Source organism: Mastigoproctus giganteus, chromosome 1, assembly GCF_048544385.1.
Source record: "Mastigoproctus giganteus isolate SK-2022 chromosome 1, ASM4854438v1, whole genome shotgun sequence".
Classification (NCBI taxonomy): domain Eukaryota; kingdom Metazoa; phylum Arthropoda; class Arachnida; order Uropygi; family Thelyphonidae; genus Mastigoproctus; species Mastigoproctus giganteus.
This window is the reverse complement of record NC_143575.1, coordinates 6,467,958-6,491,882: the sequence shown is the minus strand read 5'-3', so window position 1 is coordinate 6,491,882 and position 23,925 is coordinate 6,467,958. Positions and strand designations below refer to the sequence as shown.

The 23,925-nt window shown below is 36.7% G+C and overlaps 2 protein-coding genes across 2 annotated transcripts in view; one reads left to right on the top strand and one right to left on the bottom strand.

Moving 5' to 3' along the window:
- The window catches only part of Dus3 (Dihydrouridine synthase 3), a 99,638-nt gene extending 81,530 nt beyond the window's left edge, over positions 1-18,108 (bottom strand). Inside the window, exon 1 of the mRNA XM_090378281.1 lies at positions 17,904-18,108. Within this exon, the coding sequence (XP_090234407.1) occupies positions 17,904-17,968 (65 nt within the window). The 5' untranslated portion in view covers positions 17,969-18,108. The remainder of the gene's footprint in view (positions 1-17,903) is intronic.
- A 236-nt stretch (positions 18,109-18,344) lies between these two features.
- Positions 18,345-21,561, top strand: LOC150090515 (GPI ethanolamine phosphate transferase 2, catalytic subunit-like). Its single transcript, XM_090378271.1, has one exon. The coding sequence runs from the start codon at positions 18,469-18,471 to the stop codon at positions 21,559-21,561; it is 3,093 nt and encodes a 1,030-aa protein (XP_090234397.1). The 5' UTR covers positions 18,345-18,468.
- Positions 21,562-23,925: the final 2,364 nt, after the last annotated feature.

Below are 23,925 nucleotides of genomic sequence, written 5' to 3'. Positions count from 1 at the left end.
TACACAAATTAATGCATAATTAAATGTAATTAATATGAAACCAATACAATTTTAATGAATTTAAAAGTTATAAATATATCAATTAAACTAATTTTAATTTATTAAAATATGACCTTTTTCTCCAAGAATATTTGATACTCACATTAATAATATTATTAATGCTGACATACAAGACTTTTGACAGCAAAAATCTAAATTAACTAATGAAATCTTTGTCTTTTGTTTTTCTGTGCACTCCCTCTGACTGGTTGTAGTGTTTACATAGGATTTCTATTATAATCCATTATAAACCTAAAGAGAGACTAAAAGTGTCTGCTTTTCACTTTTCCAACACTATTTATTTTTATTTTTCAAAATAAATAACCCAATGAAGCAAAAAAAAAGGATATAATAAAAGCAATTATGATCTTCAACATCTCAAGACTTATCAATCTGCTTGATTTAGAATACTAAATCCCATGTGAAAGTCATCTGTGATTTTTTTGTTTCTGTAAGTATTCTTCTACTTGGAATTGAGTTATTATATGTGGATAGATGAACAAAGAAATAATTGACAGATTTCTATTGGTGTGATTTTAATGAAACTTGTGATACGTTTTGATACATTGTTTTGTTCTTTTTTATAACTAGTTGAGAATTATAAGTCTACCAACATTACACAGGTGCTGGACAGGGCTGTGCAAAGGTACTTGGAGACACGGATGCAAAAGGTGTTAAGGGTCCTCATTCATTTATGTTGAGACTTTGATGGTTCCCTTGATTGGGGTCCCTAGTGCGGCACATCCAATGCACCACCCCTTATTTACCGATCACAGCCCTGGTGCTCGGTAAATAAGCTTAACACAAATAACATGCATAACTTTTTTTTTTTTTTATGTGAACCCCAAACACGACAGGTATTAGAACCTATAGTACTTAGTACCGTGCTTGGGTTTGAGGTTGAGAAGACGAAAGAAGATATTTGTTGACATTGGACTTGAACTTCTGTAGACAGTAATTTTCAGGAAATACGTATGAAGGAAGGTTGTTCCAGAAAACGGCAGTTGAATGAATAAATGAGGAAGATGAAAAGTTGGTTCTGTGAGTTTGAAGTTGGACAGTAAATGGATGTTGGCTGGTGGCGGCACGTGTTCGGACTGTTTTGAAAGAGAGAGCGGGAATTATAGAAGCCAATTCAGAACAGTGCCCATGGAAGTATCTGTAGAAGAGGCATGCAGCAGAAACAGTACGTCTATGAGAAAGCGAGTGGAGAGACTCTGTTAGAGATGAATCATTAATGAACCTAACTGCCCTCTTCTGAATGGAATGAAGAAGCCTGAGAGAGGTTTTGGGGGCACCACCCCAGATGTGGGAACAATATTCCATGGCAGGGCGGATTTGCGATTTATGCAGAGTGAGCAGCTGTTTGGAAGAAAAGTAATGCTGAGAGCAAAAGAGAAAACCAAGTTTTTTACATGCAGAGGAAGCAATATTTGTAATGTGCTTGTGCCAAGAGAGATTAGAAGTCAGGGTAATCCCCAAAAGAGATATATCATTTTGCCTAGAAATCGGAGTGTCACTAAAGATAAGCATAGGAGTAGAATAATCCTTTTTGGGAGATATAAGACAAGACTGAGTTTTAGAAGGGTTGAAATCAACTAAGTTGTCTTTGCCCCACTGGAGAATTACCTGAAGATCGGCATTTAAGGAATCGGTAGCAGATTTTCGAGAAGTTGAAGCTGATTGAGCAGGACAAGGTTTCTCAAAATGGAAAGTGGAATGCAATGTGCTATCATCGGCAAAACTATGGATAGGATTTCCAGTCAATGGAAGAAGGTCATTAATATACAAGAGGAAAAGAGTGGGAGAAAGAACTGAACCTTGGGGGACACCGGCATTAGTGGAGAAGTTAGAAGACAGAGAGCCATCTACCATCACCCTCGGTGAGCGATCAGAGAGAAAACTGGATAACCAATTACTAAACAGAGTTGGCAAACCATAAGATGGAAGCTTGTTTAGAAGACCTTTATGCCAAACACGATCAAAAGCCTTTGAGATGTCAAGAGCAACTACTTGTGTTTCACCGAACCTTTCCATTGAATTAGTCCATAAATGGGTAACGTAAATCAGAATATCACCAGTGGATCGACACTGACGGAATCCATACTGGCGATCGTTGATCAGACGGAAGGTTTCTAGGTAGTTTAAGAGTTGGTGGTTAATTGATTTCTCCATTACTTTAGAAAGAGTAGAAGTAATTGCAATGGGATGATAACTGGATGGGAGGGATTTGTCACCCTTTTTAGGAACTGGCTGGATATGAGCAAATTTCCAAGCAGAAGGAAAAACACCTTTGGAATAAGAAAGTGAAAAAAGGCGGCAAAGAATAGGAGTAAGTTCAGGAGCATAGTATTTGAGAACAAGTGGAGAAATACCATCAGGACCTGGAGCTTTCTTAGCATCAAGATTTTTCAAAATCCTTCTGATATCCTTTTGACGGAATACCACAGGAGGCATTGAATGGAGCGTGTTGGGAATAGTGGGAGGTGTTCTACCAAGATCATTAATACATGAGCTGGAAGAAAAATGGGATGCTAGCAGGTCAGCTTTATCCTTGGCTGAAGTGACAACAGAACCATCTGGTTTGGACAGAGGCGGGAGCAGAGAGGGGCAAAAGTTGCGGCCAATAGCTTTGGCAAGAGACCAGAATGCTCGGCTACCATTAGGGCAAGAAACAAGTTTTCTACTCTTAGCCTGTTCAAACTCTAGTTTGGACTGATTAATAATTGCTTTACAATTGTTGCGAGCTTTGGTGTAGGCAGAAAATGAAACTGAAGAATTAGAAACAAGCCAATTACGATATGCAACATTCTTCTCTTGAAGAGCCTTAGCACATTTATTGGAAAACCAAGGTTTAGATAAAGGACAAGATTTTAAAGTGGAGTGTGGGATAAAGGATTCCATTCCTGCAAGAATAATTTCACTGACACGATCTGAGCAAACGTTGACATCAGAAGTTTTGAAACAGTAATCCGACCAAGGAAAAGAAGAAAAGAAGTCTCGCAGGCCATCCCATTTTGCATTCTTGTAATGCCAAACAACTCGAGGTTGGGAATAGCCATGAGATAAAGGTTCCATTGGAAAAGAGACAATCACCAAGTTGTAATCTGAAGTGTCTAAAGGACCTCTCACTTCGACCGTGTACTTAGAAGGGTTTTTTGTGAGAAAAAGATCAAGCGTATTGGCTGTATGATTAGGATTGTCCGGTATTCTTGTAGGTCAATGAACAATCTGTTCTAGGTCATTAGTAATTGCAAAAGCCTCAGCATCTCGACCTGCTGGGTCGGTGTGACTAGAAAACAGAAGCCAGCTGGAGTTGTGAACATTAAAATCACCAAGGAAAATTACCTCACTGTTAGGAAAGTTGGACTGGAGAAAGTCAAGTTGCAAAGAGAGGAAGTCAAAGAGTTCTAAGTGATTAGTGGAGCTGGGAGAACGGTAGAGACAACAGATGAATTTGACACAATGAGGTAGAGAGATTTTAAGCCAGAGAAGATCAAAGAGAGGAGATTCCAAATTGCCAAGTCTCTGACAGGGAATATCAGAATGGACATATGCACAAGTACCACCTTTGAGGCGAAAGGAATCATACAGCGAATAATTTGGGCATCTGAGATGAGCAGTAGTTGAATCAACTGATAACTGAGATTCCGTCAGAAAAAGTACATGGGGTTTGGCAGACTGCAAGTGAAAATGGACATCGTTGAGATTAGAATTGAGACCACGTATATTTGTGAAATGAATTAGGAAGTGCTTGGGAGGTTTAGATATTTTCGCAGATAAGCTTGCTCTATTAGTTTGACAATTCATGGTGTATTCAATAGTAAGAAAAAGTGGGTGGGACATGCTGTATGAAGTAATGAAATTTTTGGATATGGCGTACACATGGTAAGAATATACCCAGATCCTTGACATAACATGGCCTCGACAATGCTCCCCGCATACACACTACTCGGACTCCCTCCAGTCACTAGCTGGCAGAGTAGAGGCAGCAAGATTATACACTAGCTGATCCGGAAGCCTCCTAGAGAGTTACCAATAGGTTCGGTCCGGTGTACTAACTAGCGGCCGGCTTGCGAATACTGTTTTAGAGCTGTACCCTCGAAATGTAAGGAATATTGGATCTCTCAATGATGTTCATCATAACCTCAAAAGTCATCAATGATACTGCATGATGGAAGAGAAAGGGAAGGGTTGACCGGAACTTAGCTCTAGAGACTAAACATGGGTTGCACCACTTCAAGCCTCCAACTTGGTTACATATATTATCTGTTATAAAGGATTTTGTATGTGTCACTAGTCCTCTAATTGACTGGTTAGCTAGAAAAACAAAAATTCTTTCTCATTCTACTTGTCCAACACGGAGATAAGTGACGAGTAACTTGTGCCTTAGTGAAGTGGAGATCAGAAAAAAATAACAGTTCTACCACACTGTGCTATATGACTGGTGAATATTTTGCAACAAAAGAAAAAAGTAAAAACTCACTAATTCAGGTCCCCTAAATTCCAGACTGCTGTTTTTATGCTTAAATAAGAAGAATAAAGATTTTTCCAAAATGAGAATTCAGTGACAGCTATAAAATCCTTTCCAAATGGTTTCACAATCACTCTATAAAAGAAGTAAATTCATTCAAAATTTGAATTTTTGAATAATTTTACTTCATTAACTCCTAAATGTTCACACCAGCATTTTTTGAAGATCACATGTACATTTGGAAAAAGTAACTTCATTCATAACCTAAACAAATTAGTTAATGCATGCAGTTTGCTACACTTCAAGAACATTAGCAAATAGTAATAATTCATGAATTACAACAAAAAAATGAGCATAAATAGTAAAAAAATTACTTTTATGGGCAAATAGGGGACATTTTGCTTCTCCACATCTGCCATATTGCCTGCTGATCCAGTGCTTCAGCTACAACATACAATATATGGATAGTCAATGTAATATGCATTTTAAAATAAATCGGGCAACTACTGAGAGCCGGGCACTCAGGATAAAGGGTCCGTAGTCACAAATGGTCGTTAGTGTAATATCTCAAATAGAGAGCTTTATGGTAACTGAAAAAAGTTTCTAGTACCCCGGCTTGGCCTAAAACTGAGGGACTAATGAAAATGTTGTCTATTTGAGTCTTTCCAGTTGTTGTGAATGACAAGGGTGGGAGATGCGACTCTGACTTCTTCCTGGAGAAGCGATTAAAGCCTTGGAGGAGAAATGACTGGCAAGTGAGGGCTGTTCAAGACTCCGCGCAGGCGCCTCCCCACCACCATCACCTCAACACTGGCTCTCTGAGTACCTCATTGCCGGGACAACTCCAGCTTTGAAAATTGTTAAAAAATACTTCTCTTTGCAAAATATATAAATGACCTTTATAGAATTATTAATTAACTATTGAGCACCAAACCTTTCTGTCACCAAAAGGAGAGTTACTTAGTACAAAGAAGTGCGCTATCAAAGTGCAATAAAAAATTTGTTTTCAATTTTAATACAAAAAGTAAATGAAAGATTTCAATCAGAATAGTTTTCGCTTGATAAGCATTGAATAATGCATAGCTAATGTGATTTTAAAATTTTTAGCTCCATTAACGATGGAAATAGGGGGGGGGGGCCCAAAAATTACATTTTCCTGTCTGGCGCCGCCATTTTTAATTTAAAAAATATTTTAAAATTATATTTTAAACCTACTCATTCAGCTCTTTCCTATGGTGTATAATAAGCTATAGGTTGTTGACAACATTTTTGCCCCCCCTCCCCACATTTACCCCCACACACATTCAAATTTTTGTCAATAACAATCAATATGGCGTTATGTTGGCCCACATGATGTACAAACCCATGCAAAATTTCAAGTCAATAGGTTGAATGGTTCCAGAGATACAATGCTGTGACAGACGTATGGATGGACAGATAGACACCCGAGTGACGTTATAAGGGTCCTTTGTTAGACTATGGACCCTAAAAAGAAATAACTGCCAGATTTCTATTGGTCAAATTTTAACGAAAATTGGGAGGGCCTGACAACTCTTTCTAAAAGAGTCAAATATAAAATTTCATGAAAATCCGTCTACTTGGAATTGAGTTATTATATGTGGATTATTGAAGAAATAAATAATTAACAGATTTCTATTGGTCTGATGAATGATGTTACCATCCTGAATAAGGTAAATGTTGGAAGTGATCACAGAATGGTAAGATGTACACTTGATATAGATGTAGGAAAGGAAAGGAAAAAACTGACTCGAGTAAATAATACAAAGGTCTTTGAGATAACAGAGGAGGAGAAAAAGCAGTATGTACTGGAACTTAAGAACAAGTTTGAGCTTCTGCAGACTGTTCAGGACCAAGATATCGATGAGGAATATTACAACTTTCTGAAAGTGATAAAGCCCAAGAAACCTATAGGGAAAAAGAAATCCAAAGAAGAAAAAATTAGTCAAGAAACACGTGTCATGATGAACCGAAGATGACAAATGAAGAGTAAGAAAAACAGACAGGGAGAAAATTGAGTATACTGAGTTATGCAAAGCCATTAGAAAGAGACTCAGAGAGGACATAAGATTTAACACAAGAAAAGTAGAACAAGCATTAAGGGAAAACAGAGGATTTAAATCAGCAGCCATGAGTAGTAATACAGAAAGACAAATGATACTGAAACTGAAGAATAGCGATGGTGTACTTATAAACAGCAGAGAAGGCATAATTCAAATAGTAGAAGACTACTATAGAGAATTATACAAGGAGCGAGGGAATGATGGGAGCAGTGGGGAAGATGGATTGCAAAGTAGTAACACATAAGACATACCCGATATTCTTCCTGATAAGGTAGAACATGCATTGAAGAAAATGAAGAATCAGAAAGCCCCGGGGGAAGATGAAGTTACTGTAGAGTTGTTAAAATTGGGAGGAAGAGACATAACACAAAAACTGGCAAGGCTCTTCACAAAGTGCATTCGAAAAGGTGTGACGCCTAAGCAGTGGAATAATGCAATCATAGTTTTGCTGCAAAAGAAAGGAGATAAATCAGAAATGGCATTTGTGGATTATGAAAAGGCATTTGACTCCATACAGCATAAGGCAATGTTTTGGGCACTGGAAAGACAAGGCATAGATACCCCATATATTATGATTTTGAAGAAAATATATGAGAGTGCTACCTCCTTTATTAGACTAGACAAAGACAGTAGGAAATTTAAAATCGAGAAAGGAGTTCGACAAGGAGACACAATATCTCCGAAGCTGTTTAGTGCTGCCCTTGAGGAAGCTTTCAGAAGATTAGACTGGTCGCAGAAAGGAGTCAATGTGAACGGAGAGTACGTAAACCATTTACGATTTGTAGATGACATTGTGGTCATAAACCACGATCCCAAAGCACTAGAGGAAAATCTTAATCAGTTATGCACAGTTAGTAAGTATTTTGGACTAAAGACGAATATGGCTAAAACAAAAGTAATGATGAACAAATATGCCACAGAAAGGGAAATAATGATTGAAGGAGAAGTAATTGAAAAGGTGGAGTCATATACTTATCTGGGACAAGTTATTAGCTGTAATAATGATAATGGCTGGAAGTCAAGAGAAGAATAAATTTTGGATGGATAGCATTCAGGAAATATAGTCACATACTGAAGAGCAATATCCCAGTTTGTCTGAAACGTAAAATAATGAACCAATGTATACTCCCCACCATGACTTATAGAAGTGAAACTTGGGCACTCACCAACAGAATGGAAGAGAAGCTGAGAACTACACAGCGAGGTTGGTTGTTTGGATTTTTAGGAGCATTAGCAACTAAGGCCATATTGCTCCGGGATATGCGGTGGTCATTCGCTGACCTTTCCGCATCCTCCGTATTTGGTGGTGACGGGCTCGAACCCCGGTCTAATCAAGAAGCGTGTGCTACGCGCTGCTGCTCCTTCCCACCTGGCTACGGAGGCGCCACTACACAGCGAAGAATGGAATGAATGATATTGGGAATCAGACTGTTAGATAAGAAGAGAAACACATGGATTAGGCAGCAAACTCAAGTAAAGAACATTCTTATCAAAACTAAAGAACTAAAATGGTCTTGGGCAGGACACATAGCTCGAAGACAAGATGACAGATGGACTAAGAAAATAACAGAATGGTACCCAAGAAGAGCTAGAAGAAAACCTGGAAGACAAAGGCAGGGATGGATAGATGAAATTCATGAGTTTTTGGGTAGTAAATGGATGGCCAGTGCTCAAAACAGAAGGAACTGGAAAGTTGCTGGAGAGGCCTTCATCCTGCAGTGGATTGAAAATGGCTGATGATGATGATGATGATGATTGGTCTGAATTTAATGAAACTTGTGGTGGATTGATAAATCATTCTAAAAGAGCCGAATGTAAATTTTTATGAAAATCCATCCACTTAGAATCGAGTAATTATATGTGGATGGATAGACATGGTGAAGGAAATAGATGCCTAAAAATCAGTAAGAAATAATTAAAAATTTTTCACATTTTGATGTTGCCTTTATTTCATTCAATTATAAATACACAATTGTGAAAAATCCGTTTTTTTGTGACATCTTCCAATCAGAAAGTGGTAAACAATGTGACACGACAATGGTGATGTATCCTAATCAGCAGTGGCAAAGTCTTCCAGTGACGGGAGGCTCTGCGCTGTACTCGATACTAGACCTTTGCTAGCACTGCATACTGGTAGCAGTAATCCCAGATTAATGTAAAATGAAAAAGACCTGGGGAAATTGTGCAGTCAAATATGAATTTCTCTGAGCAGTGCAGACAGGCTGCCAGGACAGCACATCTATGACACAGTAATTTTTCAAGTAGGAAAAAGGTGATTATTCCTTTGTATAAGGCAATGGTCAGGTCCATCTTTAGTACTGCATACAGGGCTAGAGGACTCATTTTAGGAAGTACAAAGAGCTGCTGGAGCGGGTATAGAGAAGGGCGTGATTGGTGAGAAGAACAGAGGGGTGCTCTTACCAAGAAAGGCTTCAGTTCTGCAAATTGCAGCATCTGGAGACAAAGCACCTGTGAGGTGATCTGATTGAGGTCTTTAAGGCTTTTAATGGATTGAGCAAGCTGAATGCTGTGGGATTCTTCCTCTTGCTCAGACTCTGCACACAAGAGGGCATAAATTCAAATTGAAGAAGGATGGTTGCAGAATAGATGTGTGAAAGTTTGCCTTTAGCCAATGGCTGGATGATCGTTGGAACAAACTTTTGTCTGATGTTGTGGAAGTGGATAGCCTGAATAAATTCAAGGATTAAATGTAAGGCAGGTAGATTGTAGATTAAATGCTATACAAAATGTTACATGGGCTGGATAGGTGAAATGGGAAGGGATTTTTTTGGCTGATGCTGTAAAAGCTTGCTTTCTTGCATCATTTGCCATTATTGATACTAATACTATATACACTTTCACTGAATATAAATAAAATTTTAATTTTTACTTAACATATAAGCAAGGTTAACTGGAGGGAAGTAAATGTAATAGAAAAATTGAATAAAATAATGGCATTCTTATTTATGGCTATTCTAAATTATTGCTGTAAGTTTTACAAAAACCAGATAATTTGGCACTTCATTTTTTGAGATTGCCAGTATATATAACACACAAAATGGTCACTTAGAGAAAAAGGTAACATCAAGTGCTTTTAGTTCAACAAAAAATATTAACAAAATTAATAACAAACAGATCAATTTGTATACAAGACTTGCCACAATGTATATTAATTTGCTCTTTGTGTAAATAACCCATGACGGTTCATTTAAAAGCATATTTTATTATTATTATTATCAATTTATTTCTCTGTTGAAGAGACGCCCCTGGGACAGCCATTGGCTAGAAGGGTGAGAGAGTTACATTCTAAGGTGTGAAGCGGTCCCATGAGCAAAAGGTTACAAAATTCGTGGGACATTCACCCTGTAAGGCTGAATACAGAATTTTGGAATACATGAGTAATTATGATTTTATAATAGAATATTTACATTTTTGGCATCTTTGAACATCATAGAATATTTAAAACTTTGACATCATCTTAGGTTGGCATCTAGAGTACCGAGAATATATAGTTAAAAGGGATCAAAATTAAATGCAGTTTTTGGCTGTGCACTAGTTACAGGAGACAATAGGAGTCGGCAAAGACTTGCAATATGTAGGCTTTCTCATTACAGAGCTTTTCCGGTTCAATTCTTAGTTGATTGAAGAGTTCTATTGTGTTTGCTGGAAAAAAGCGACTTAGGCTGTCCAGGTTTTTTAAGTTGCTTTGAAGAGGATGTCTTGTTTCAGCAATTCTGGTGGCTTCTCAATGAGAGTGAAACAAGCCGTCAATACTGGGAGCGTCTAACCTTCCTGTTAGCAGTTGGGCTAATGTGAAAATGTTTCTTGTGTTGATTGTCTGTTTCCAGGGAGGAATGCTGAGATTGGAAAGTAGGATGGCTCTAGAGATAGTAAATGGGTGATTCGAGACCCATCTCAAGAGCCAGTAGTCAATACTTAGGAAAGCTTTCAGGTTGCTCAGTGGGGCAGAGGACCAAATCTGTTACACATACAGTGGGATGGGAAGTATACATTTCTAAGATATACTTTTTAACAAGATCTGGGTTTCTAATGCCAATTAACTCCTGTTTGGCAGCCCAAACCGCTGAATATGTTTTGGCTTTGATGTAATCAAAGTTCTCGGAGAATGTTAATCCCTCATCCCATTTTAGGCCAAGGTCTACGTGCGATTTAACCTTTGGAACTTCACATCCGCTTACCAGCATAGAGATATTGTTCCTGCTCTTTTTCTTTGTAATTGTCATCTGGGCAGATTTGCTTGGGTTTAAAAGTAGTCCAATACAATCGAGGTAATGCTCCAGTTCATTTATTGTGTTATTGGCTTGTTTGCTTAACTTGTTGTAGATCTTTAGATTTGACGAAGAATTTCAGCATATGTAATAAAGTTGTCTTTATGGGATGCAAAAAATGGTTCCAAAGCTGCAACAAATAACAGTGAGGAGAGAACGCCTCCCTGTGGCACTCCCTGCAAAATGGAGTAATGGGCAATAAAATCGTCATTACGAATTATGAGGCGTCTTTCCTTCAGAACGTTACATAAAATCTTCAGGAGATTGCCTTGTATTTTGAAATTAGTAGGTGGTAGATGACTTTCATCAACCGGTGAAATACCACCACTTTGCTTATTGGAGGCTTGAAGTGGTGAAACCCATGTTTAGTCTCTAGAGCAAAGTTTCCGGCATCCCCCCCCCCCCATACTTCTCCTTCAACCCTTGCACGGTACTAAGTACTATAGGTTTTGATACCTTTCGTGTTTGGGGTTTTCATAGAAAAAAAAAAAAAGTAGAAAGATAAAATTTGTTCCAGAGCCATTATCGAGATGTTGTCAAAAGCTGCAGATATGTCTAGGAAGATAATATCGAGCTGTTCCTTATTGTTGAGAGTTTTCTGCATCCGGAAAAGGGTCTCGAGGAGATTTGTGACGGTTGATCTTCCAGATAAGACGGAGTGTAGGTGCAGAGGACAATGCCCGAAGCAGTGTTGGCTAAGAGCTGAGAGAAGGGTCTTCTCAAAAATTTTCAAGATAGTGCAACTTATGGCTATGGGTCTATAGTCTTCGGTGTTTTTTGGTTTCTTTATTTTGGGAATGGGCCTGATATGTAGCTGTTCCATATACAGGGGAGAGTACCTTTTTGAATGATTTGATTGAAAGTGTAATGCAACACCTCAATAATGAAAGGGCTGCTGATTTTTGCCATGAAAGGAGGGAAGTTATCAGGACCAACAGTTGCTTTATTAGCAAGTTCATTTATGGCTTTCATGAGGTTTTCTTTGGTAATTGTGATGGTTGTTAGAGGTATCTTTCTTAGTAAGTTTGAAACAGATTCTTCTTTTTCTACAATTTGGTGAAGGGGGTCAGTTATTCTCTTTCTGTTTTCTTCTGTTGCTAATTGGTTGGGCACGGGAGGTTGTCCAAATGCCTTCTTGGACCATTCGGTAAATACCTCGGCAGTGATGAAACCCGTTTTTCTGTTATCACGAACAATCCTTTTTCCTTGTTTGAGCTTTGATAGTACAGCTACGTAATGTGCTTGTCTTTTCAGCTTTATAAAGTGAGCACTCTCTTTTTTGTACAGAATGTGGTCATTAGGATGTCCTGTCTTCAGCCACTTCCTGTAAAGTCTTTGCTTTTTACGAAAGACATTTTATCTGTGGATTAAACCAGTTTTTGGATTTCCCGGTTATCCTTATGACCTTCGATCTCCTTTATTGGCAATTTTTGTGAGTTTTAAGGCCAGTAGCTGGAGAGCTTCCTCTGCCTGCTTCGTGCTTAGTTCTTGCCATTTGTATTCTTGAAGTTCTTTGGGAATGATTTTTGGCTTGATGTATTTTAAAGAAAAGGTAGTTCTGTGCATGCTGTTAAAATTTCTGCCGTCCCTCTGATTGGTTCTAGCAACATTGAGTGTGGTCTCTACAGCTATGGGATTATGGTCTGACTTAAAGTGAAACAAGTTATCTGCTAATCTAATGCTGAGTGTATTGTAATAGACAACATCTAACTGTTGATTCCTTCTAGTTGCTGGAGTAACCAGCTGTTTCAGATTTAGTTGTGCAAAAACAGAGTCAAGATTTCTTTTTGCATCGGTATGTTTTGGAATTGGCATGTTAACATCTCCTAAAAGGATCGTATCTACAGCTGGATTGAGGTTAATGGTAAGCCATGCAAGGAGTTCATTTCTTGAATCTCTGGAATTTAAGGAAACTATCTGTACTAAAAAAAAATTTACACTTTTTTTCCCTTTTTTTTTTTATGTAACAGATTGTTCATAATTTCTATTGGAATAAGCAGCAGCCTGGAAAGCAAGGTGCTGGGGATTTCAAGCACTGCTGGTAGTCAACATGGAACAAATAAATATGTGGGCTATGTTAGGGTAACTAAGAGTAAGAACAGGTGCATGTATACTTGCATGTAAACCAATGCTAGGAGTATAGCAAATAAATTTGATTAATTTGTTTACTATACAATTTATTCACTATTCACTATATTAAATGGATGGGTGAAATAAGGGGTTTTTTTTGGCTGATGCTATATAAGCTTGCTTTCTTGCATTATGTGCCTTGCTAATGCTGCTTCTTCTTGAACTGCTGGTCAAGACATCAAAGGCGGATATCGTTGGGATATCAGAGACGTGGTGTCACACAGATATAATGAATGCAGAATTGGAATTTGAGGAGTACAATGTTACAGAAAGGACAGACAGGATAGGAAGGGAGGAGAGTTATGCTGTTAGTTAGGAAACATAATATCTAAAGCAGGTGCACCCAATTGTCAAGAGTGGCCAGTGCAATGTTGAGTCAATTTGGTGTGACATAAGTGCTGGGAAAGCAAAAATGAGGGTAGGAGTGTATTACAGGCTTAATGACTCTTGTGAGTACAACAAACAACTGTACAGAGAAATACAGTACGCCAGTAAATCAGATGTCTTTTATAATTTGGGATTTTAACTTCAAAGATATTGACTGGAACTTGTGGGTTGGTCCCTCGCACACTAGCAATACTTTTTTGGATTTATTGGATGACTGTTTTCTGCAGCAGCATGTTCAAGAGGCAACCAGAGGGAGTAATACTCTTGATCCGATTATCAGCAGTGATTCTTCATGCATTAATAATCTGCAGATAACAAAACAACTAGATGGCAGTGATCATAGTGTACTGGGATTTACTCAAAGATGTAACTATCATAAAGGGTAAAGTGAAGTGTTTTTGCTCTCGTAAAGGTGACTACAGTGGTCTCAGACAATTTTTAAATTCTGTACAGTGGGATCAACTGATGATGTTAACAACAGCAAATTATAATGGGACGCATTCAAGGAATTAATCTTCGAAGCTACTAGGTTTTTTGTTCCAACCAAGAAATACTGTTTAAGGATTAGACCTAAATGGATGTCATATGAACTAATGAGACTTTTTTGTGACAGAGAATAAAAATGCATGGGATGCATATAAATTATCAGGCAACACAGAAGCCTATATGGATAGGTTTTGATGCCATTTTCTAAAGTTATGGCACCAATTGTGCATTCAAAAAGTCATCTTGTCAATGATGACTTTCTTGAGACTGTTTTTTTAATTACTGATATTATACTATTCTGCTGTAAGATGAGGTGGTTGTTTGTTCAATACCATACAGTTTAATACTTGTTAAGTAATAACAAGTATTCAAACTGTATAACTGTGATAACTTGTTATGTGATACAGATGAATACAGCAATGCCCCGCATTGCACTGATAATTGGTACTGAAACTGTTCCATGTTATGTGAAACCATGCTGATTGAGGTATAATTATAATGAGTTTTAATTGAATGCATACCAGAGAAACAGTCTATAAACAAATTATAATAAATTTATACACAATTTGAGCTTGTTAGCCAATTAAAAGGATTTGAAATAAAAAATATTGAAAAAATTTTATTAATGAAACGGCAACATCATGAAAGATGAGATAAAAAGCTTTATTGTTTATTTTGGTATTTCAATAATGAAGTCTGAAGTCATCTTTTCTTTTTCCCAGCGTACAAGTCTTTGTAGCATCAAATCCCATCTTGTAAAATTTGACTTATTTTGATGCTATGTTCAACATTTGGATCTCCATTCATAATTGCCTCGCAGACATGTCAACCCCCCCCCTGAAAAACCTTCTCCAAAATTCTTTTGAAGCCACATCAGTGTTATCCACTTCAGAATTGTTTTCCTCTTCTTCATATGCAGTTTGCTTGTCAATTTCAAGAAAAGTTGAGTTATCTAAGTTATTTCCATGTGATTCAGTGCAGCCACATACATTGGCAGTGTCCAAAGTTTCGAATCCCAAATCTTTTCCGATCTTCACAATGTCTTCAAGATTTGCCTGAACTTGTGATTTAAAACCAGTGAAATCATTTTCCAAATGGGGTGAAACATGCTGCCAAACAGAATGCACGTTGTTGGCAGCGATTTATAGTGAAGATGCAGATTTATTTTCGATCGTATTTAAAGGAGTAAAAAATAAATTAAGAATACTGAACACTGTTGCAGGTTGCCGCTGACTGCCTGAGGAGAGCTTTTGGCACATGTGCATGTGAGACAAAACAGAGTTGGCACCACAGCATATATGTAAGCATACCTAGGCTATGACAATGCAGCATATATGTGTCTAGGCTATTGAATGAGTTTTAATGTGTACAGTAAATTTTCGGCTTAAATTTAATTGAAAACCGTGTTATAGTGAAACCCGTGCTGTTTGAAGCCGTGCTAATCGAGGTATTGCTGTATATTTCACAAAACAAAAATTAACTTGCGGAACATCAAACACAGAAAGGTGACTAATTAGTAGAACATATCTGTTACTTAGAGATTTGGTATACTGCAATTATTTCCAATGATTTGAAACAACTATTAAAAAACAAAATTAAAATTAAGACATAAATAAACTATAAAATTTCACTACAGAAAATGAAAAAAAGGAAGTATACCATCTATATAAAGTATGAGTAATAACATTGTAAAATGAAATTTTTCACTGAATACATATATAATATGGTACAATTGAAGATATTTCTCAAAGCAAAACAGAAATGTATTACAATATTATAACTTCAAAACTGAGTTACATCATTAGAATGAAACATTTTTATTCAACTAATTATTGGTTGTATTAGAATGTTTTTTTCCTAGCCTTTATTTCAGAAAAATTTATCAATTATTTAGTCGAAATCTAACTATTCCACCAATTCTGGTTCAATTTCCAAAACTAACAAAGATGATAATTTGTTTTGACCCATAAAATTTCTTAAATAATTTTTAACCCTTTTTAAGGTTGAAAAAGATTAGTATTACTAATATCTATGTTATATAAATTGTTACCAAAGTTTTTTGGCATGCGCATTTTGACTAAAAGCTACATTACAATTTGAAAGTATATTTTACTTCAAGTTTTATAAGAAACACGAGCACTCATGCTTGTCATTACACTACTGAATATCGCCGATTTTAGCTGTGTCCACTGCCACTTACGGGCCACCTCAAGGTACAGGCCCTAGGCACATGCCTAGTTTGCCTAGGCCTAAGGTAGGCCCTACCACAGACTGGAGATGGCAAATGAATCCCCAATTCACAAAGGGGGTATTCAAAAGGTGACATGAGTAATTACAGACCTGTTAGTTTAACTTCTGTTCCGGGGAAAATAAGGGAGTCACTGATTAAAGAAGCATTGCAGGATCATCTATATAAGACTGCAGTAATAATTCAGACACAGCATGGGTTTGTTAATTAAGGGGGGGGGGGAAGTCTTGTCTGATCAATTTGATTGGATACTATGATGTGGTCACAAAGGAACTGGATGAAAAAAAATAATTTTGATATCATATACTTGGATTTCAGGAAAGCTTTTGACACACTGTTGAACATGGAAGACTACTGTACAAATTGGAGCAGTATGGCATTAAAGGCAAATTGCTGCTATGAATAAAGGGATGGTTGAGTGGGTGAAGACAGAGAGTGGTAATCAATGGATACTGCTCTTCATGGATTAATGTTATTAGTTCTCCAGGGTTTGGTGTTAGGCCCACTGTTATTTTGTATATTTATTAATGATATTGATGAAGGTATATCAGGCTTAATGACAGAGTTTGCAGACAATACAAAGGTTAGCAGGGTTGTTAATGACAGTATGCTACTGCAAAAGGATCTAGAAAAGTTGGGCTGAAGTTTAACATTGACAAATGCAAAGTACTGTGCAGTCAGATATGAAGTTTCCTGAGCAGTGCAGACAGGCTGCCAGAGCAGCTCATGGGGGTCTTGTCAATGATATACAGAAATGTTGCTAATAGGGATAAGGAGGTGACTATCCTCTTGTATAAGGCAAAGGCCTGATGTAGCTGAGTGGTCAGAAGCGCAAGTGGGGAAGCACGTGCTCTTTGAGTGAACCAGGGTTCAAGCCTGTAATTGCTAAATACAATTAATGTTTGTATTGATTGATTTATTGTAAACTCCAATGACATGATGGACGTGCCAGAGTATAAACAAGAACATTTTTTTTTTTTTTTGGTCAGGCCACACCTTGAGTACTGCATAGAGGTGTGGAGGCCTCATTTTAGGAAGGATGTATAGCTACTGGGATGGGTATAAAGAAGGGCAACGAGGTTTGGTGGCAATTTGCAGCAACCAAAAAAGGGTTGCTGCAAATTGCAGTGTATGGCGACTAGGCACTTGTGAGGTGATCTGATCGAACTGATGGGACTCTTTCTCTTGCTCAGATTACGCAACTGAGGGGGCATAAATTCAAATTGAGGAAAGACAGTTGTAGAATAGATGTGCGGAAATTTGCCTTTAGCCAGAGGATGGTTGATTATTGGAACAAACTTTCATCTGTCATTGTGGAAGTTGACAGCCTAAATAAATTCAAGGAAGAACTGGACAAACTTTTGGAGAGAATGGATGGATGAAATGGGAAGGGTTTTTTATTTTATTTTTTTGCTTATGCTGTATAAGCTTTCTTTCTTGTATCATATGCCTCTACTAATGCTAATGCTAATAAGCAACCTCCCAGTTGCTCAGCATTGTACACTACTTCAGATAAGCAGCTCTTCCCAATTGAGATCACTAACATTTAGTTGTAACTAGGTGTTACCATTCTGTTAGTTGTTTCTACAGTGACGTCATCTTGTTAAATGGTGGGGTCAGGAAAGGTTTTTGTTTGCATTATAAAACAAATCAATACATAAGCAGGTTAAAAAAATAAAATTTGGGTGATATACGGTTATACTTTCCTTCCCCCCCCTACTCCTAGCAATGGAATAGAGTCAAGCACCGGATAAAGGATATTCACTTACTCGGCTTTTATCTTCGCAATGCCTTGTAGCTCACACGTTGTTTCTACTGCAGTTGTGGAAGTCATGCTTATTTATCGTTCATATTATAATCTCCGGCACGGATAACTATAGTACAATTACATTAATTGCAATAAAACATCGGAATACATAAATACAAACTAGTCCATACTCCGAACCTTCGCAAATACGGTTTGTAAACCTTATCTCCACGTGCATAGTTCAGTAATGAAGTAGCGCTGTTGGATTCAAAGCGCCCTCATTTCGATAAAATCAGAAATTAATGAAACAATTTTCGTCGCAATAGTTTATTTTTTGAAAATATAGTATATGTAGTGCATAGAAGGGGAAAAAATGTGCTTATTTACATGGTATTGTGTGTATTCATTATCATTTCATGATAATGAATAAACGGGCAACTTTATCTATGTTGTGATGTGACTTTTGTGTTACTCTGCAGATGTTTTCGGTGAGTCAGATGTAGTCGGTGGTGGCAGAAGTATTGTATGTAGTTTCAATTGTATAAGTCACAGAAATTCCTATAGTTTCACTACCGAAAGGCGGCAAGATGTTTACTTCTTTCTATGAATCAAATTTTTTACGGTACTTGGAACAACTCAAACCAAACGCACAGTCATTAAAATATGACTACAAGCGGCAAGCCTTCCTGGGTTTATTGCTAAGCATTCATTTTGTCGGTGTCGCCGTATTTATTTGGGGTTTCTTACCTGTAAAGAGTGTAATTCCTGGTTATGCATCATACAACAGCTTGCCAGCAGAACCGTTTCCAAACATAAGCTACAATTGTAATCTGAAGAATAACCAGGTGAGAAATGTGGTAGACCTTAAAGAAATATATAATCCATCCTTTAAAAGAGTCGTATTGATTGTAATTGATGCTTTAAGAGTTGACTTTATTCCAAGTATGGAATCGTTTATTTCCAATCCGCAGCAATTCAGCGCAATAACAATGCCATACGTAAAGACTCTACTTGAAAATGAACAGGCAGTTCGATTTGTAAATAAAGCTTTTGCCCCTACAGTTACTCTTCCCAGAATCAAAACTTTAGTAACAGGATCTGTTCCAAATTTTGTGGATGTACTGTTAAATTTACAAGCAACGTCATTAAAGGAAGATAGTATCATTTATCAGTTTCATCGCAAACAAAAAAAAATTGTTTTTTATGGGGATGACACTTGGCTTCGACTCTTTCCCAGTAGCTTTCTGCGACATGATGGAACATCATCCTTTTTTGTGTCAGACTACACAGAAGTTGATAGGAATGTTACCAAACATTTAGCAGCTAATCTTAATTCATTGGACTGGGATGTAATGATTTTGCATTACCTAGGGGTTGATCACATTGGTCATTTGGCAGGACCCAGTAGTCATCTTTTAGGACCAAAACTTCAAGAAATGGACAGCATAATCAAGTTTATACATACAACACTTGTAAAAAGTACATTGACTTCCCAGCTCCCAGATCTAATTATTGTATGTGGAGACCATGGAATGACTCCAAGTGGAAATCATGGCGGTGTGTCAGAAGCAGAGCTGACTACTCCGCTTGTTTTTATTACTACAAATAAGTGGAAGGTGCCTGATTATAAGCCAAATTTACAAGTATCACAGATTGATGTAACACCCACCTTGGCAGCACTCTTGGGTTTACCTCTACCTCAAAACAACCTTGGCTCTGTTATTTTTAGTCTGTTAGATGTAGCCAATATATCATTACGTCAGCAAATGTACACCTCATATTATAATGCTCTACAGGTATTAAATATCTCTAACCAGGTGGAAGAATCATGTCCTTCCTTGTTGGAAGAAGCCATTAATTTACATCAAGTGTGGCTAAAACATCATGCACATAATACTAGTCAGTTTTCAAAAGAAAGCAAAGAAATGGCTATGAAGGTATTAAAACTCTATGAAGAAGTTCTTTATATTTTAAGTCAAAGATTAACAGCTGGTGCAACTGATTATGATATATATGCTCTGGTCATAGGAATTTTGATAGCCTGGCAAGTTGCATTTTGCACAGCAGCACTATTTCTTCCAAGAAGTTTAGAAAAATTTGCACTTCTTTTACAACCCAAGGATATTTTATATGTTGCAGTGATTGCATTTATTCACATCTGTTGTTGTAGCATTACCAAAGCTGTCTTATGTAGATCTCCGGTGGTGCTAGTTATTTCAGTAATATTTAGCAGTATTTCAACGTTGATGTGCTTAAAGACCTTTACTGTAATTTATCACACAGCATCTAAAGCAGTTCTTCAAGGATTGATGTTATCTGCAGATCAGATGTTCCTAATATTTTGTGCAGCTTTACACATAGTGAGTTTCTCATCTTCAAGTTTCATAGAAGAAGAACATCAGACTTGGTATTTTGTTGCAATAACTTTTCTGGTAATGATTTTTATAAGAAGTTTCAGAAGTATTTCAGCAGAGAATGGTCTTTATGAACAAAGTAATGACAAGCTTCAGCACTACTATTTTTGTAACAGGACTCGTAATAAACTTAAAGTAACTTTACTTCATAGTAGCACTGAAAATATATCAGAGCAAGTAAAAGCCTCAGAAAAGGTGTGCAAGTGTATTGAAAGTGAAAATAAACATATTACTCAGAGTGCCTCACTATCTCTAGTAATTCTGATGACAGCAAGAATCTTGAGGACCTGGAACCGAACAGGAACTAAATGGGCTCATCTGCCAGATATTGGAGACTGGTTAACAATTCCTAGTCATAAACTCATACTTAGTGTTCTTATGGTTATTTCCCAGTTGTCTATTGTTCGTATTATTACTTATAATGCAGCATGGTTTCAAACCACCTTATTGTTATCTGGAATGTTATGTGTATATGTCTATAGATCTTACAGTGATATCCTGATTCTACCCTGGAATGTACTGAAAATAGGGAAGAATACTGCATCTCGACTTGTGTATTTTCACATTATTCTTATTATTCTAATTGGCATAATTAAGTTCATTTTAAAGATGTTGGCAAACAAAAATGATTCAACATCACGTGCGAAGCTAATTGAAGTGAAAAATGTTGTGTGTTCTCTTATTCGAAGTTGGGTGTTGCTGATAACATTACTTCATCGTCCACATAATTTGCCAGTATTGTTGGGAATTATACTCCAGGAAAATTTACTTAGTATTTTTTTATGGAAAACACCAGAAGAAATTGTCGTTCCGACACTGGCATATTTAGTAATGGCAATGAATTCTTTCTTTATTCAGGGTAATTCTAATAGTCTTTCAACATTAGATGTTTCTGCTGGTTACACTGGACTAACTTATTATAATCCAGTGATTGTTTGCATCTTAATGGTGTGCAGTACATATTCTGGGCCTCTTTACTGGTTACTTATGCTATTTTACCGCACGTTGCACAGTTGCGAACTAAAAACTTGTGATGTTTGTGTTAAAGAACGCTATATTAGCACAGTTACACACATGTCGTGTATATTATTTTGTTGTAGAGCCATAACAGTGGCATTTTATCTGTTAATGCTGTACATTCTAAAATATCATTTGTTTATATGGTCTGTTTTCACACCAAAACTTTTATACGAAGCATCTCATACTGTTATATTTTCTGCATTTATTTTGTTTTGTTTGGTAATATCTCGGTGGCTAGTTCTTTAAAATGGCTGTTGCAAATAAAAGAAATGTATGTTTTGTTATATGTTAGAACTATTTATCTAAATTATAAATTCTATTATGTAGGAAGAAGATTGGGTGGGAAAATTACTTTTTATTTGAACATGCTAAATGCCCTTTCTGTAAATTAAAATTTATAATTACTTAAGTCATGTGAGACTTAAGTGATTATAAATACATGTGACAAAATTATTTTAACATCTAAAGTAATTTCGTCAGAAAATTTTCATTATCTGAAACAGCAGATAATGAAAAAACACATTCATAACTTAATTTTCCTCTGAGATTGAAAATTTAAAGATGGAAAGAATTATATATTGTTAGATTTCAAAAAACATAGCAAGTAAAAACAGTAAATTGTGTTATTTGTTTATTTAATAAAATTAATTCTAAAATTTTTACAGGCCACTCATGAATAGCAGTCTCTACAACTTTTGTTGAAATCAAGTGTGCAAATCTGAAAGCTTGGAACCTCTGAATTGAAATGCATTAAAAATGTTATAAGTAATATGTTTCTGAAAATAATATTCTCTAGCAAAATCTCTTTCGGATGTTGTGTTTTATATAGAAATTAGGCGCCTCCGTAGCCAGGTGGGCAGGAGCAGCAGTGTGTAGCACATGCTTCTTGATTAGACTTGGGTTCGAGCCTGTGAGCCACCAAATACGGAGGATGCGGAAAGGTCAGGGAATGACCACTGCATATCCCCAGAGCAATATGGCCATAGTTGCTAATGCCCCTAAAAACCAAATAACAACAACAATATAGAAATTATTAAAAGAAAATATTTTCATATTATAATCATATATGACAATAATAATATCATTAATTTGAAAGGAGGAGGGATGAATGGGAATTTTTTTATGGATTTTGCTTCGGGCAACCCTGATTCTTGTCCTAGGATTTAGTATATTTTTAGTAAAAATCCAGTCATTGGTGTATCATCACTTTATTGGCCCATTATAGGGCGAAGGCTCTGGTGCAGCTGTACCATAGAGTAATGTGGATATTTGCTGCTAATATTTGTTAATATATTCTAATTTGAGCACTGCCTTGTTTTTCTACAATGAGTAGTAATAGTAGTAGTGGCAAACATTGCAAGAAAGCAAGCTTATATAACATCAGCCAAAAAACACACACACGCACACTTCACCCATCTTTATCCCCCAAAGAATTTGTCTAGTTGTTCCTTGAATTAATTCAAACCATCCACTTCCACAGCAACAGATGGAAGCCTATTCCAATAATCAACCACTTGCTGGCTCAAGGAAAACTTCCACACATCTATCCTGCAGCCATCCTACTTCAACTTAAATTTATGTCCCCCTCATGTGGGTAGTCTCAGCAAGAGGAAGAATGCCATTCAAATTATCAGATCACTGCACAGGTGCCTAGTCTCCAGATGCTGCAATTTTCAGAACTGAAGCCTTTCTAGGCACCCTTCTGTTCCTTTCACCAGTCTGGTTGCCCTTTGCACCCGTTCCAGCAGATCTACGTTCTTCTACAGCAGATCACATCATTCAGATCTACAGCAGACTTACATTACTTCTTTAATGCCACATTGCTCCACTTTATACAGTAGTTTTTTATGTGCTGTATATGATATCAAAAAATTATTTTTTGCATCCAATTCCTTGGTCACTGCATCATAGTAACCTATCAGATTGGTTAGACAAGACCATCCCTTAACAAATCCATGCTGAGACTGCAGTATAATTGCATTCCTGTCCAGATGGTCTTGCATTACTTCTTTAACCAGTAATTAGTACTTGGTCATAAGCTAAATACTGATGTGGCAGTGCTGTGTAATGATTGGTTAGAACAGCAATGAGCGTGATCTTGCCCTCAAAGCATATCTGTCAAACTTAAAACAATATTTTGTGTTATGCTCATCACACCAAAAAATTAATGAAGTTTTAGAATTTTTCTAAAGCTTGTTGATAATTTAATATAAAATTATTAATTGTGGTACATTTTTGGTCCAAAAATTTTTTGTATCTTTATTGAATGACTTAATTTTATTCATATTAATGTTACCTTTTCTAATATGGGATAGGAGGAGCAAACTTTTTCAGCAGGTATAACAACATTGAAGTAAACCATTGTGTTGTAACAAAAGTTTAATTTGGGAAAACGTAACAGAAAAATGGATTTAATACAATACTGGCCTTGGAATAACAAAGGGATATATATATATGACATGCATATAATTGAAGATTTTGCATTAAGTTTAAATATTTTATTTTTATGTGTTAATTCTCAATTAATTCTTTGGCTCGCAGATATTATTAGAAGCGGAAAATGATGCAAGAAAGCAAGCTTATAAGGCCTAAAAAAAAAAAAAAAAACAT